The sequence below is a fragment of the Balaenoptera borealis genome (genome assembly GCF_965194805.1).
Source record: "Balaenoptera borealis genome assembly, chromosome: 7".
NCBI lineage: Eukaryota > Metazoa > Chordata > Mammalia > Artiodactyla > Balaenopteridae > Balaenoptera > Balaenoptera borealis.
The window spans coordinates 122,458,489-122,475,882 of record NC_138864.1 but is presented as its reverse complement, the minus strand read 5'-3'; the positions used below and the strand labels follow the sequence as shown (position 1 = coordinate 122,475,882).

The window sequence follows — 17,394 nt, the reverse complement described above, 5'->3', positions numbered from 1 at the left end:
GACTCAGGACCGGCCCGATCTCATCGTCTCCTGCTACAGGCTCCGTAACTGCGAGCAGCGTTGCATGGGGCGTGGCTGCCACCTGGGGGCGCAAGGCTTTGTGGGGGTGGCTTCTCCTCTGCACTGCGGGCAGCTGTGCCTGTGGCTGGAGCTGAAGGTAGTGCTCCAAAGCCTTCACGCTTTTCCAAATACCTGGTGGGTCACAGCAGCCCCCCAGATGAGGGACCCTGGTATAAGGACCAAGACAGCCTTAACGTTCCCCTCGGACTGAGTAAATTTTGACATGTTTCTTCTGACCCTGGATCCTTGACTCCCCTATTCTTAGAGCATTTACTTAAATTCTTTCTCTGCTCCTTTGAGATATTTATCTTTGAAAAAGCCTTCTGCCGGTTGTAAAATGGCCTTTTTCCAGCTGTAAAACTGGAACGCCTTTCTCAAGGACCTGGGGGCATCTTTTTGGAACGTAAACATTCAGGGAGCTGCTGCCGCTACATCCCAGTTTCTGGGGAGGGTCGGAGCCCCTCAGGCTCCTAACTTCCTCAGGGCCGGCAACTTGCTCCAAGTTGTAAAAGGGACAAAAATTTTTCTTGCCCTTTCCTTCAGCAGAGCTGAGCTCACCCCAAGCTCTGGCCTCTCTCCCCTCCTGCAGTAGCCTTGAATGAAGTCTTCCTTGCTTGTTTAACTTTGGTGCAATTTTTGCTTGGACAAGACAAATGGTTAAGTCTCTGGAATCAGACTGGGATCAAATCGCACCTCTTGTCTCTTACTAGCTGCCTGACCTTGGGCTGTTAACTAATCTTTAGCTTTAGTTTCTTCACTGTGAAAAGAAAACGGGAATCAGTAACAGTACATACTTTATATAAGGTTCTCGTGTGGATTAAATGAGATAAATAAAGCACATGAAGCACTTGGCCTTGAAGTATCACCCAGGACATCTTAGCCAGCATGTATGTTGCTGCCATTGACTCAGGTTTGTGGGAAATGGGAACAAGCAACAGATTTCCTGTGTTTTAATTCCTGCAATTCGAATTATATATTTTTTATCCTAAACTTTTCAGATACCAGAAAGAGCCATTTTATTCATGCACAGATTGGAGTGCACTTCATGATGTGAATTCCATTTTTCTCCCTTGCCTACAAAGGTCGATTTTCTCTTTACTCTCTCCATGACCTTGCATTTCAGATGGCCATGGGATTATCCACCCATGAGTCTGGCATACTGAGGGCGTGAGGAGCAAGGGACTCAACGAGCTACACTCCCGAGTCTGGGGAGGCGGGCCGTTGTCGGGCTGCTCGCCAGGCGGAGCCCAGAGGACGGTCACAGCACTCCAGGCCCCATTCGCCCGAGTCCATCGAACACACCTCGACTCAGCCAGAAGCTCAAGTGGCCACACAGGAGGAAATTTTCCCGATAGACAAACTGTCTGGCGGAGGAAGAAACGCTGCAGGCCCCCTGCTCCCATGGGCCCTCCTGGAGACAGCACGTCCCCCACGGAATCTCCGACCAGGCCTCCCGGGCAGCACAGAGGATCCTGAAGGAGTGAGGACGAGCTTTTAAGCCTCTTTCGGGCGACATCTTGCACAAAAGAGTTGGCCTCCTTGAACTTCCAGAGAGATTTCAGAAGAGTTCAGGGCGAAGTGAGTTGAGCCTGGACATGTGTCACAGTTAAGAGGACCTAACCTTCTTGCTCAAGGAGCCACTTAGGAGCTTGACTTCCCCCCGAAGCAGCCGCCAGCCCTCTGGAAACGCTGGCCTCCTCCTCTAACTACTGCCGAACACAATGACACACTCTGGCCTGGGTTGATTTTGCCCCACGTAAACCCCTGCACTAGCCCCCCGCCCTAACAAGCCCACTCACCTCCCCCCAGCGGCTCATGCTGGGCCGGCCGCCGGCCTCCAGGTTGAGGCCCCCAGACCCCTGCTTCCTGCCGGCCCGGCTGCTGCTGCCTCGGCGGCCAGGACTCCGAACTCGCCGGCATGTCTCTGTGCCAAAGAGGGCCCCGGCTCAATGCAGCCTGGTGGTGTTCGTGCTGAGTAATGACCTTGAGCGTGTCTGCTCTTCTCCACCCCGAGAGAAATCTGGCCCACGGCTTCCACGGAGGATGCAGGTCTGAGCACCTGGGCTTCACATACCTCTGCCAGGCCATCCCGGGAGCTCATCTAATGCTATTTGCTCATGTTGCAGCAAAGACATGAGGCATGAGAAAGCCTCCAGTGCTTTTCAGACAAATACCAGCACCTGCTGTTTCTTCCCAGGTTTCATTTTAAAATTTAATTGTTACTTTTTGACTAAACCAGAATCATAGCTGGATTCTCGTAACTTCCAAAAGACCTGCGTTAACCCTCTTTTCATGGCAGCTTCTAATTATATATATCTATATATAGATATATATAGATATATATATAGCTAGCTAGATATTTATTTTTTTAACATCTTTATTGGAGTATAATTGTTTTACATTGTTGTGTTAGTCTCTGCTGTATAACAAAGTGAATCAGCTATATGTATATCCCCATATCTCCTCCCTCTTGCGTCTCCCTCCCTCCCACCCTCCCTATCCCACCCCTCTAGGTGGTCACAAACCACCGAGCTGATCTCCCTGTGCTATGCGGCTGCTTCCCACTAGCTATCCATTTTACATTTGGTAGTATATATATGTCCACGCCACTCTCTTCTTCCCAGCTTTACCCTTCCCTCTCCCCGTGTCCTCAAGTCCATTCTCTGCGTCTGTGTCTTTATTCCTGTCCTGCCCCTAGGTTCTTCATGACCATATATATATATATATATATATTTTTTTTTTTTTTTTTTTTTTTTAGATTCCATATATATGTGTTAGCATACGGTATTTGTTTTTCTCTTTCTGACTTACTTCACTCTGTATGACAGACTCTAGGTCCATCCACCTCATCACAAATAACTCAAGTTTGTTTCTTTATATGGCTGAGTAATATTCCATTGTATATATGTGCCACATCTTCTTTATCCATTCATCTGTCGATGGACACTTAGGTTGCTTCCATGTCCTGGCTATTGTATATAGAGCTGCAATGAACATCGTGGTACACGACTCTTTTTGAATTATGGTTTTCTCAGGCTATATTCCCAGTAGTGGGATTGCTGGGTCGTATGGTAGTTCTATTATTAGTTTTCTAAGGAACCTCCATACTGTTCTCCATAGTGGCTGTATCAATTTACATTCTCACCAACAGTGCAAGAGGGTTCCCTTTTCTCCACACCCTCTCCAGCATTTATTGTTTGTAGATTTTTTGATGATGGCCATTCAGACTGGTGTGAGGTGATACCTCATTGTAGTTTTGATTTGCATTTCTCTAATGATTAGTGATGTTGAGCATCCTTTCATGTGTTTGTTGGCAATCTGTATATCTTCTTTGGAGAAATGTCTTTTTAGGTCTTCTACTCATTTTGGGATTAGGTTGTTTGTTTTTTTGATATTGAGCTGCATGAGCTGCTTGTGTATTTTGGAGATTAATCCTTTGTCAGTTGCTTCGTTTGCAAATATTTTCTCCCATTCTGAGGGTTGTCTTTTGGTCTTGTTTATGGTTTCCTTTCCTGTGCCAAAGATTTTAAGTTTCATTAGGTCCCATTTATTTTTGTTTTTATTTCCATTTCTCTAGGAGGTGGGTCAAAAATGATCTTGCTGTGATTTATGTCATACAGTGTTCTGCCTATGTTTTCCTCTAAGAGTTTTATAGTGTCTGGCCTTACATTTAGGTCTTTAATCCATTTTGAGCTTATTTTTGTGTATGGTGTTAGGAAGTTTTCTAATTTCATTCTTTTACATGTAGCTGCCCAGTTTTCCCAGCACCACTTATTGAAGAGGCTGTCTTTTCTCCATTGTATATTCTTGCCTCCTTTATCAAAGATAAGGTGACCACATGTGTGTGGGTTTATCTCTGGGCTTTCTATCCTGTTCCATTGATCTATATTTCTGTTTTTGTGCCAGTAGCATACTGTCTTGATTACTGTAGCTTTGTAGTATAGTCTGAAGTCCGGGAGCCTGATTCCTCCAGGTCCGTTTTGCTTTCTCAAGATTGCTTTGGCTATTCGGGGTCTTTTGTGTCTCCATACAAATTGTGAAATTTTTTATTCTAGTTCTGTGAAAAATGCCATTGGTAGTTTGAAAGGGATTGCACTGAATCTGCAGATTCAAATTTAATTTTTGCAGATTGCTTTGGGTAGTAGAGTCATTTTCACAATGTTGATTCTTCCAATCCAAGAACATGGTATATTTCTCCATCTGTTTGTATCATCTTTAATTTCTTTCATCAGTGTCTTATAGTTTTCTGCATACAGGTCTTTTGTCTCCTTAGGTAGGTTTATTCATAGGTATTTTATTCTTTTTGTTGCAATGGTAAATGGGAGTGTTTCCTTAATTTCTCTTTCAGATTTTTCATCATTAGTGTATAGGAATGCAAGAGATTTCTGTGCATTAATTTTGTATCCTGCAACTTTACCAAATTCATTGATTAGCTCTAGTAGTTTTCTGGTGGCATCTTTAGGATTCTCTATGTATAGTATCATGTCATCTGCAAACAGTAACAGTTTTACTTCTTCTTTTCTGATTTGGATTCCTTTAATTTCTTTTTCTTCTCTGACTGCTGTGGCTAAAACTTTCAAAACTATGTTGAATAACAGTGGTGAGAGTGGGCCACCTTGTCTTGTTCCTGATCTTAGAGGAAATGGTTTCAGTTTTTCACCATTGAGAATGATGTTGGCTGTGGGTTTGTCATATATGGGCTTTATAATGTTGAGGTAAGTTCCCTCTGTGCCTACTTTCTGGAGGGTTTCTATCATAAATTGGTGTGGAATTTTGTTGAAAGCTTTTTCTGCGTCTATTGAGATGATCATATGATTTTTATCCTTCAATTTGTTAATATGGCGTATCACATTGATTTGCGTATATTGAAGAATCCTTGCATTCCTGGGATAAACCCCACTTGATCATGGTGTATGATCCTTTTAATGTACTGTTGGATTCTGTTTGTTAGTATTTTGTTAAGCGTTTTTGCATCTATGTTCATCAGTGAAAGTGGCCTGTAGTTTTCTTTTGTTGTGACATCTTTTTCTGGTTTTGGTATCAGGGTGATGGTGGCCTCATAGAATGAGTTTTTGAGTGTTCCTCCCTCTGCTGTATTTTGGAAGAGTTTGAGAAGGATAGGTGTTAGCTTTTCTCTAAATATTTGATAGAATTCGCCTGTGAAGCCATCTGGTCTTGGGCTTTTGTTTGTTGGAGGATTTTTAATCACAGTTTCAATTTCAGTGCTTGTGATTGGTCTGTTTATATTTTCTATTTCTTCGTGGTTCAGTCTCAGAAGGTTGTGCTTTTCTTTTTTTTTTTAAGTTTTTTTAAAATTAATTTATTTATGTATTTATTTTTGGTTGCATTGGATCTTTGTTGCTGTGTGCGGGCTTTCTCTAGTTGCGGCGAGTGGGGGTTACTCTTCATTGCAGTGCGCGGGCTTCTCTTTGTGGTGGCTTCTCTTGTTGCAGAGCACGGGCTCTAGGTGCGCGGGCTTCAGTAGTTGTGGCTCACAGGCTCTAGAGCGCAGGCTCAGTAGTTGTGGCGCACGGGCTTAGATGCTCTGCGGCATGTGGGATCTTCCCGGACCAGGGCTCGAACCCATGTACCCTGCCTTGGCAGGCGGATTCTCAACCACTGTGTTACCAGGGAAGCCCAGGTTGTGCTTTTCTAAGAATTTGTCCATTTCTTCCAGGTTGTCCATTTTATTGGCATATAGTTGCTTGTACTAATCTCTCATGACCCTTTGTATTTCTGCAGTTTCAGTTACTTCTCCTTTTTCATTTCTAATTCTGTTGATTTGAGTCTTCTCCCTTTTTTTCTTGATGAGTCTGGCTAATGGTTTATCAATTTTGTTTATCTTCTCAAAGAACCGGCTTTTAGTTTTATTGATATTTGCTATTGTTTTCTTTGTTTCTATTTCATTTATTCCTGGTCTGATCTTTATGATTTCTTTCCTTCTGCTAACTTTGGGGGGTTTTTGTTCTTCTTTCTCTAATTGCTTTAGGTGTAGGGTTAGGTTGTTTATTTGAGATGTTTCTTGTTTCTTGAGGTAGGATTGTATTGCTATACACTTCCCTCTTAGAACTGCTTTTGCTGCATCCCATAGGTTTTGGGTCATCGTGTTTTCATTGTCATTTGTTTCTAGGTATTTTTTTGATTTCCTCTTTGATTTCTTCAGTGATCTCTTGGTTATTAAGTACTGTATTGTCTAGCCTCCATGTGTTTGTATTTTTTACAGTTTTTTTTTCTGTAACTGATATCTAGTCTCGTAGCGCTGTGGTCAAAAAATATACTTGATAGGATTTCAATTTTCTTAAATTTACCAGGGCTTGATTTGTGTCCCGAGAAATGATCTATGCTGGAGAATGTTCCATGAGCACTTGAGAAGAAAGTGTATTCTGCTGTTTTTGGATGGAATGTCCTATAAATATCAACTAAGTCCATCTTGTTTAATGTGTCATTTAAAGCTTGTGTTTCGTTAGTATTTTCATTTTGGATGATCTGTCCATTGGTGAAAGTGGGGTGTTAAAGTCCCCTACTATTATTGTGTTACTGTCGATTTCCTCTTTTATGGCTGTTAGCATTTGCCTTATGTATTGAGGTCTTCCTATGTTAGGTTCATAAATATTTACAATTGTTATATCTTCTTCTTGGGTTGATCCCTTGATCATTATGTAGTGTCCTTCTTTGTCTCTTGTAATAGTCTTTATTTTAAAGTCTATTTTATCTGATATGAGAATTGCTACTCCAGCTTTCTTTTGATTTCTATTTGCATGGAATATCTTTTTCCATCCCCTCACTTTCAGTCTGTATGTGTCCCTAGGTCTGAAGTGGGTCTCTTGTAGACAGCATATATACGGGTCTTGTTTTTGTAGCCATTCAGCCAGTCTATGTCTTTTGGTTGGGGCATTTAATCCATTTACATTTAAGGTAATTATCAATATGTATGTTCCTATTACCATTTTCTTAATTGTTTTCTGTTTGCTATTGTAGGTCTTTTCCTTCTCTTGTGTTTCCTGCCTAGAGAAGTTCCTTCAGCATTTGTTGTAAAGCTGGGTTGGTGGTACTGAATTCTCTTAGCTTTTGCTTGTCTGTAAAGCTTTTAATTTCTCCATCAAATCTGAATGAGATCCTTGCTGGGTAGAGTAATTTTGGTTGTAGGTTTTTCCCTTTCATCACTTTAAATATGTCCTGCCACTCCCTTCTGGCTTGTAGAGTTTCTGCTACAAGATCAGCTGTTAACCTTATGGGGATTCCCTTGAATGTTATTTGTTGCTTTTCCCTTGCTGCTTTTAATATTTTTTCTATTTATTTTTTGATAGTTTGATTAATATGTGTCTTGGCATGTTTCTCCTTGGATTTTTCCTGTATGGGAGTCTCTGCGCTTCCTGGACTTGATTGACTATTTCCTTTCCCATGTTAGGGAAGTTTTCAACTATCATCTCTTCACAAATATTTTCTTAGACCCTTTCTTTTTCTCTTCTTCTTCTGGGACCCCTATAGTTCGAATGTTGGTACGTTTAATGTTGTCCCTGAATTCTCTGAGACTGTCCTCAATTCTTTTCATTCTTTTTTCTTTATTCTGCTCTGCGGTAGTTATCTGCACTATTTTATCTTCCAGGTCACTTATCCGTTCTTCTGCCTCAGTTATTCTGCTATTGATTCCTTCTAGAGAATTTTTAATTTCATTTATTGTGTTGTTCATCATTGTTTATTTGCTCTTTAGTTCTTCTAGGTCCTTGTTAAATGTTTCTTGTATTTTCTCCATTCTATTTCCAAGATTTTGCATCATCTTTACTATCATTATTCTGAATTCTTTTTCAGGTAGGTTGCCTATTTCCTTTTCATTTGTTTGGTCTGGTGGGTTTTTACCTTGCTCCTTCATCTGCTGCATATTTCTCTGTCTTCTCATTTTGTTTAACTTACTGTGTTTGGGGTCTCCTTTTCACAGCTACAGGTTCATAGTTCCCATTGTTTTTGGTGTCTGCCGCCAGTGGGTAAGGTTGGTTCAGGGGCTTGTGTAGGCTTTCTGGTAGAAGGGACTGGTGCCTGTGTTCTGGTGGGTGGGGCTGGATCTTGTCTTTCTGGTCGGCAGGGCCACGTCCGTTGGTGTGTTTTGGGGTGCCTGTGAACTCACTATGATTTTAGGCAGCCTCTCTGCTAATGGGTGGGGTTGTGTTCCTGTCTTGTTAGTTGTTTGCCATGGGGTGTCCAGCACTGGAGCTTGCTGGCCTTTGAGTGGAGCTAGGTCTTAGCATTGAGACGGAGATCTCTGGGAGAACTCTTGCCGATTGATATTACATGGGGCCGGGTGGTCTCTGGTGGTCCAATGTCCTGAACTTGGCTCTCCCACCTCAGAGGCTCAGGCCTGACACCAGGCCAGGGCACCAAGACCCTGTCAGCCACATGGATCTCTTGCTCTTTTTCTCCTTTGTTTTATTGTCATAGAAGGAACAGAGATTTTGGAGCCAGACAAATCCAAGTCTGAATCTCACATTCATCACTGCATGTAGTTGTATGGCATCAGGCAGTTTACTTAGGCTCTCTGAGTCACAGTTTCTTCGTTTATGCCATGGAGACTCTACTGCTCTCCCAGCCCAGTTGTTGGGTAGATAACTGTTATTGAAGGATGGAGCCTTATCTCCTCCCACCTCGTGGCAGGGGACTATCCAATGGAAAGGAGGCTCTACCTTCTAATTATATTTTACATGTAGAGTGAAGAGAACTGTATCCTCTGTTTTTCAGTGACTTTGGAAAAGGAGACAGGAGCCTGGCCCTGCTAACGTAGGCAGAGGGCAGAGGGTGGCCTTCCGTAGAGTCCAAAGCCAAGAATGTCTTTTAGCTCTAGGTTGAGCTTTTAAGCCCTTCCTTTTCTAGAACCCGGATGGAGCTCTCGGGCAGCTCTGCCCCAAGTCTCTGCTGTGGACAGGGGTGATGGGTGGTGTTTTCAGAGGGATGCTCACTCGCTTTCTTGGTGAGAAAATTCCTGGGCCCTCGCTTGCTGCTCTGTGGCCACCATGGCAGGTGAGCGGAGTGACTGTGGAGTGACTTTGGATGTCGAGGGCCATGTAGCACGTGACCTTTCCTTCAGGGCTGGTGGGGTGAAGTGATCCCATTTCAGATCAGTATTTTGGGAAGGAAGAAACAAGGCAGTTAGAAGTGAGTTCTATAGGGAAGTGAGTTCTGTAGGAGAGGGTGAATATTACATGGAGGAAGAAGAAAGCTAAGGGAATAAAAGGTAAAGGAAAAGGTAGAGAAATACCTCCTATTTAATGAGTACTGGCTCTGTGCCAGATACTCTACAGAGTGCTTAGCATGGACTAGCTCATCTCCTCCTGAGACGTAGGAACTGTATCCCTACTTGACAGATATATTAGGTAACTTGTCAGTGGTCTCTCAGATGCTAAGTGGCAGAGGTGGGATTCAAGCCCATGGTGTTATGGGTAATCGCTTGGCAACTCAGAACTTTTCAAACCACTTCTAAACACACAATCCTAAATGGCTGAAGTTGGAAGAAAGTTTGGAGACCAACTAATCCAATTCCTTTATTAGATGAAAAAGGAGACGCAAAGAGGAAAAGTGGTAACACTTGTTATTAGAGCTGAACTGAGAACAACTTCCTGGTTGCCTGAATCCCTATCAAATAGTCTTGGGATAACTGGCTCCAGGACTTCAGAGCTGTTGAATTTGTTGTTTTCTGGAAACAAGCCCCTCTCCACTTCCCCTGGGGTGGACTTCTATTGCAGATCAATATTTCTCATACTGTCTCAAATAGCTTGTGTCCCGGAGATGTGCCTCACGCCCACATCTCGGATTACAGGAAATTAGAAACTGGCACAGGAGACTTACTCTTTTTCATCAAGTGAAAGGAAGTTGCTGACTCATCATGTCAGCCCACTGTTCTGAAACTTTTCTCTCTCCAAAGTCAACAGTGGTTTCATAATTACTAAACTCAAAGAACATTTTCTTAGCTCTGTTTTACACATGGGACTTGATATTATCTGTCAATGATAAGCAATTTCATGAAACTCTCTCCTCCTGTGACAGCCTGTCTCCTGGTTTTTCCTTGCTTGTTCTTCTCATTCCTCTTCATTCTTCTTCCTGAGATGCTACTCTTTTTGCTTCTCCCTTAGATTTAAGTGTTTTGTTGGACTCTGACCACAGCCCTCTCCTCTTCTCTTTTATTAAGCTGTTCCCAGGTCATCTTGTTTACATGAATCAAAATTCTTTCCAAGACCATAATAAATGTCTCCCCCTACCCTTTTTCATTTTACAGCTTTACTTGGTCTCCAAGATTCTTGGAGACCACTACAGTCAGTAGACAGAAAGGGATAAAAGTAAAATTGGATCTCTGCATCCAGGGAGATCTCAGAAAAATGAGAAATTGGGTCAATTAGGGTCACCTGTTATAATGAAAACCAAGTAGAATCTAACCAGCATGCCTGGGATGAACAGGATTTAGGAAGAAACATCCTAGGTGATCTTGGTAAGATGTATTGATAAAGGGGAATTTGTTCACAGCGTTTGGCAGGAATCAGTGGACCTGATGTTTGATAAAAATAATTAAAAAGTCTACAAATAACAAATGCTGGAGAGGCTGTGGAGAAAAGGGAACCCTCTTACACTGTAGGTGGGAATGTAAATTGGTACAGCCACTATGGAGAACAGTATGGAGGTTTCTCAAAAAACTAAAAATAGAGTTGCCATACAATCCAGCAATCCCACTCCCGGACATATATCGGGACAAAACTATAATTCAAAAAGATACATGCAGGACTTCCCTGTTGGCACAGTGGTTAAGAATCCCCCTGCCAATGCAGGGGACACGGGTTCGAGCCCTGGTCTGGGAAGATACCACATGCCACAGAGCAACTAAGCCCATGCGCCACAACTACTGAGCCTGTGCTCTAGGGTCTGTGAGCCACAACTACTGAGCCCACGCACCACAACTACAGAAGCCTGCACCTACAGCCCGTGCTCTGCAACAAGAGAAGCCACCGCAACGAGAAGCCTGCGCACTGCAACGAACAGTAGCCCTTGCTTGCCACAACTAGAGAAAGCCTGCGTGCAGCAATGAAGACCCAACACAGCCAAAAAAAAAGATACATGCACCCCTATGTTCATAGCAGCACTGTTTTCAACAGCCTAGACAGGGAAGCAACCTAAATGTCCAGCAACAGATGAATGGATAAAGAAGATGTGGCATATACATACAGTGGAATATTACTCAGCCATAAAAAAGAATGAAATAGTGCCATTTGCGGCTACATGGATGGACCTAGAGATTACCATACTAAGCAAAGTAGGTCAGAAAGAGAAACACAAATACTGTATGATATCACTTATATGTGGAATCTAAAATATGACACAAATGCACTTATCTATGAAACAGAAACAGACTCACAGACATAGAGAACAGACTTGTGGTTGTCCAGGGGCAGGGGGCGGGGGAGGGTTGGATTGGGAGTTTGGGATTAGCAGATGCAAACTATTATATATGGAATGGATAAACAACAAGGTCCTTCTGTATAGCACAGGGAACTATATTCAATATCCTGTGATAAACCATAATGGAAAAGAATATGAAAAAGAATATATATATGTATAACTGAATCACTTTGCTGTACACCAGGAACACAACATTGCAAATCAACTGTACTTCAATAAAAAAGTAATTTAAAAATAATGTGTAATTTTGAGAACTATAACTTGAGGGGAGGATTTTGAAGGGACTGAGTTCTGGTTGGGGTGGAGCAGTCAGTACTTTATTTCAGACTCTGTGACTTTCATGGCCCCTGGCTGATGTGGCTTGTTATCAAGTCAGTCTTACTTCCAAAGCTAACTGACTATGCTAACAATTTGCCCACATTTCACCAAAGGAGTGGACATCTAATTTTACCTCTTTTTGTGACTTTCTAATATTCTTAAAACATCCTGCCATAATTATGAAAGACACCATCGGGACTCTGACCTCCACTGGGTGGAGCCCAGGTGGAAGGTCATGTCTGCTTTTGCTGGGCCTGAGACCACAGCTGACAGACTTGACCAATTAACCCACACACACCTAGAGGGGAGGTCTAAGGTGGCAAGACAGCCACCAAGTCCTTCAAACTTGCTTTCTTTTCATTCAACAGAAGAAAAATAGCTAATTTCCTAAAATGTTAGTATTCTAGAAAACAAAAGTTAAAATCTCACAAGCCATGGAAACAAGTATTGATTGAAAGTAATGTTAGGTTCAGCTAGAACGTGTCATAAGCAAAGACCAGAATGTGGGGCTAGATCTACTTCTCGCAAAGCATGCTTTACTTTTTGCTCTGTTTCAATTTCTTCTCAGTGTTGATCTCTTTCCTCTGTGGAAAGATGTTATGTAAAGAGAAGTCTAAGTCTTTCTCTGCCTAGAACCTTGAGGCTAGGTAGAGAAAGGAGTGGATTTCTACTTATCATTTCAAGCAAACCTGAACTTAGGGAGCCCATTCCTTCTCTCCCCTCCCTCCGTCCCTCCCCTTCTTCCATCCTTCCTTTTGCACATTTACAAGTGCTCTAAATCATTAAGGAATTTTATGCAGTTCTAAAACCATAAACCTAAAACTGCATAGATCAGAGACCTCAGAGATGTCCTAGCCCACCCTCTCATTTTGTAGATGAGGATTGTGGGCTCCAGAACGCAGAGAGTAGGGACTTCCCTGGTGGTCCAGTGGTTAAGACTCTGCACTTCCAACGCAGGGGACGCGGGTTCGATCCCTTGTCGGGGAACTAAGATCTCACATGTTGTGCAATGTGGCCAAAAAGAAAACACAACAGAAAGCAGAGAGTAGAACCAGATTTAGGGTTCCTGGGCCCTCTTCCTTGTTCCATTCTGTTTCGGAGGAGACCACAAGAGGCAAAAACACTTACTTTTGGAAAAATCTCTATCAGAACCCTCCGTCGGCAGTTTTATTTTTTCCCAAGGTGGAAGTTATTTCAAGCAACAGAGAAGTCACTCTTGCCGCCCCATCACTCACCGACAAACAGCTGGCTGTAGAGCTCCAGGCGGGTGTGGCCTTCCGCTGGGGCCTTGCGGGTCTGCCGGGGTAGCCTGTCCACCTGCAGGCTGGCCTGCTTGACATTCCTCTCCGCGGTGACCCGGTGCCACTGGTCATCGTTGAGAGGGGAGGGTGACCGCACCACAATCTCCACTGGCCCGTTTCCGACATCAAATGAAAAGGACACTTCCGTGGCAGCTGGAGGAGCAGAAAGCATGAAAGGCACATGAGTATCTCCCTCCCAGATACCAAACAGTGGTGAATTCTAGAGGTAAAACAAAGCATGGAGAGAAGAGGAATCTAAGCTCGTCACTTGCTACAAAGGTCCAAGGCGAAATCCTTTGAGGAGGGATAAAACATGAACCATTGCTAACCATTAATAACCAGGGGGGGAGGAAAATAAACTTGGATTGGGGGTCAGGTATACATTTGTTTATTTTATCAGGAAGTTACCATCATTGACTCTTTCCAGATAAGGAACTGAAGGCTGGAGCACTTAAGCGCATGTCGAGCATCTTAGATTTAGTGAGTAGTGGAGTCAGGATCGGAACCAGGCTTCTCAGATTTCAGAGCCTGAGACCTTTTGGCTCTACGTACACCGTGATTCTTCAGTAGCTCCTAGGGCGTGACTTGTAGCTCTGGCTGCACCAAGCGTCACCTGAGAGCTTTACCAAACACACCCGTGTCCAGCTCTGTCCCCAGGGATTCCCACTCAGCTGGGTAGGCACTGGTATTTTTTAAAAGCTTCCTGGAAAATATTAATATATAGCTAGAGTTGAGAGCTACTGCTTTGGGGGAATTCACAAAACTTTATTTCCTTGATCTAATCCTTAAAGTTCCTAGGGAAAGTTAGGGAGCTGTGAATTGGGCAGGCAATGAGGATGACCCACATCTTTTCCGGACCTCTGGGGCTGGGCAAAGGGCAGCTCCAGAGTCCCGCAGAAAAACCCCTTTCTTGAATCATTTGTTGCACACCTTGGATGTTCACCATCTGGGATGTCAGGTCCTTCTCATAACCTACCCTCCAGCACTAATCACAAATCATTCTTCTTCTTCTTTTTTTTTTTTTTTTTTATAGATCTGCTCCCAATCAAACTCTGTTAATAAATCACCTTTCAACCATGGAACAATGGACTAGGAGGTTGCTTTGGTAACTCCAGTTGTAAGTAGCTTTCTTAGAACACAGTTTAGGTTTCAAGTTCCTCAGTGACTACCTAGTGCTTTATAAATATGTTTTTTTAAGTGTATATTTTTCCTGCAATTGGCAGGAGAGGTAGTGGCATGCGGGTCCCAGCTCCTTAGCTTGGTGAATTCTTTTGACAGGAAAGATGTGGTACACCACTGGATTTTCTAACTTTGCTTATAAAGAGATTCAGCTCCTCTATCTATCAATGAGCCTCTGACTAATCTCCAAGCAGTTTAATTAAATATCTGTCATTTTTTTCCCCAGGCTAATGAAAAATTCAGCTTCTCTGGACTGGTACCATTTTGAGATGATGTTGCAAGCAATCAAATTTCTCATTTAAAAACCGCAGTGGGCCAGGTTCTCTCAAGACCTAGACTGTTCCCCACCTCTGGGTCAGGCCCCTCTGAAAGCTGCATTAATTTTATTGAGCTCCAGGGACATCAGACACAGAACTCAATTTAATCAACCTAATTGTACCAAGGAATTTGGTTCCTTTCTGTCGTTAGAGAGGGAACTTTAATTTTAACACCTGTGGTGATGCCACACGTGCTCTGGTGAAATTTCTTCTCTAAATTAGGAGCTCCTGCCTTCCGGGGTCACTGTGACCTGATGGAGGCCAGTGACCTTCACCAAGGTTTCTGCAGAAGTATGATCAGAATATGGGTCGACGATCATACGACTCATGGACTGAATGATCTTTCCCTGAATTTCTGGCATAGTCAATGGGGAAAACGTAACCTCGGTTTTTAAGATTGAATTTGTTCTGTTCTTGCAGTGCTGTGTCTTAGCAGATGCATTTTAAAATGTTAAGTTGTCAGAATAGCCAGAGAACAAGGCCTCCTGAGCTAAGAAGGAAAGATGGTTTTGTTTCAAAGGCATCAACAGCCATCAGGGAAATACGATTTAGGGATAAATTGAGTTTAACCCTAAAATTTGACTCAGAGGGATTAATGCTCCTCTAATTTCCTCTCCTCCTCTCCTCCTGCTCTGACTAATTTTTGTTCAGGTCTTTAAGTTGACACTATTTGGAGAAACTCTGAGGACCAGCAGATACCAGGAAATATCCATGCTTCCTTCTCTGCTTGTCGCACTAGATCCCCCGTTCCTAACATCAACACTTCCCTCTAGGGAAGGAAAGAAGGTCTCCAGGACCTGCTGTAGCTCAGTCCTCTCCCCAACTGTGTGCAGGAAGAGGGACTCAAGGCTGACGGCCTCTGAGAGCAGAATCCTCCTCCAAGAGCCTCCATCCAGGCTCTGTTGAAGCAATGTTCACAATTTCAGCCCATCCCACTTCCCTTCTGGTGCTTCCTGAGGCCCCGCATGAGAGTGAGGGAAAGGGTTCCTTTTGCTTATTCATTCAATGTCAGCTTCCCTGACATTGCCTTTGAGAAATCCTATCTCCCAGCCAAACGGCAAGCATGTTTTAAAGCCTTCTGAAGTTCAGTTTGTGGCTGACTGCTCTTTGTTTCTGGGTGAGAGGAGCTGACATTTTAAAAGAGATAATTACAGAGAGAGTCAGCAAGCGAATGAAAGGGAGGCAGAGTAAAAGACACGAGAGCCAAGGACACCATCCTCTTAATGTGTTTCTCCAGGAGACTGAAGTGTTGCCCTGTTTCTGACCGTAGAAAAGGAATTTCTGATGTATCGAAACTATTCTTATTTTCAGAAATAAGTATTTGAAGATTGGATGTTTCTAGCGTGGCTCATTAGAAAGAACACTGTAGCAAACACGAATGGTTGCCTTTCTCTTAGTGTCAGGAACTGGGAAGCATCTTTCTTGCAAACTCACAAGTTAGCCTGCCATCGTTTGGTAGATGCTGGCAGAAGACAGGAGACTCGTGGGTCAGAGATAAAGCACTGCATTCTTCACCGTGCAGCAGGCAGCATGAGTGTCAGTTCTTCTTGGTTTCTCTGGTCCCCAGAGTCCCGTGGGGCCCATGTGGAGCTGCCTGTGCAGTGAGTTTGCATCACAGCCAAGGAACCCTGACTTTAGGAGACCCCGAAGTTTTAAAAGGGCTGCTAGCAAACCTGCTTAACTTTTGTCCTGGGGAGAGACATTGGCTTTATTATCCTGGTCAGGAAACAAATCTACTCTCTGTTCTGGAGGAAGACATTCTGTCCTCCGAGACTGTTTGCTACACACACATCCTTTAAAAGGTATGAACAAAGCTGACAATGCCTCTTGTTCAGAAGACAAGCAGAAATGGGAGAGACCCATGGAGAATTCTGCCCGACAGCTAGACAATCCCCCACCCTTTTCCTTGTGAGCAGACCTGATTCTGCCCAGGAAACTACGTGCTTCCGTACAACTTTATGCTTCAGCTATGGATGGCCCTACCCCAGGCCCAGAGGGTGTATCTGGATTTGTCTAAGTCAAACATGAGAATTCTGAGCTCCCTGCCAGCAACCCACTTAAGATGGGATATATCATTTCCTTCTGGCCAGTAAGGCATGAGGGGGAGTCTTTGGAAGAAAAATTAATTAGTTGGTAAGAGAAGAGATAGTCATCCCCTTTTGCTCCTTGGTCTTGGGTGGAGATGTGGTTTCTAGTGTTGGTGGAGCCGTCTGTAAACCTCAGACACACTGAGGAGAACAGGGAGGGAAATGGGATGGACCTGGGGCTTAGCTGACGTTGTTCAGCCCCTAAATTATTCCTGGAGCCACTTCAAGACTTCTTATGTGAGATATCCCTTATTGCTAAAGACATCTTTCTTGCAGCTAAAAGCATCTTAACTGATATAGAGAACGGTTTAGCAATCAGTATTTATGAGTTCTAGTCTTCACTTTGCTTTGTCACCTTTTGGGCTCTGTTTATTGGTGTCTGCAAGGAGGATTACATCTATAGTTTCCCAAGAGTTTCTATGTCCAAAATGTGTTTGAAAACACTGATGAGCTCTAAGGTCCCTTCAAATGCGAACATTCTATGATCTAATTTCCAAGAGATTCTAAGAGAAACAGTAAATGAAATAGAGCTGGTCTCACTAGTAGTGGTAGATATTGGATCACTACAGGGAGAAAAGAGAGATATTAGAAGAGAAATGCACAAGGTGGCATATGGGCATTAGAAACAAGCATGATGGCAGAAATCATCTTTGATCACATCTGGCTCATGACTTCATTTGAGTGACAAAGCAATGAATG

At 43.3% G+C, this 17,394-nt stretch overlaps 1 protein-coding gene across 3 annotated transcripts in view; it reads right to left on the bottom strand.

The window, feature by feature from the left end:
- The window catches only part of CNTNAP2 (contactin associated protein 2), a 2,074,761-nt gene that overhangs the window by 231,190 nt on the left and 1,826,177 nt on the right, over nucleotides 1-17,394 (bottom strand). For all 3 annotated transcript variants that reach the window (XM_082400459.1, XM_082400458.1, XM_082400460.1), the window contains one exon: nucleotides 13,047-13,265. In XM_082400459.1, the coding sequence (XP_082256585.1) occupies nucleotides 13,047-13,265 (219 nt within the window). The remainder of the gene's footprint in view (nucleotides 1-13,046; nucleotides 13,266-17,394) is intronic.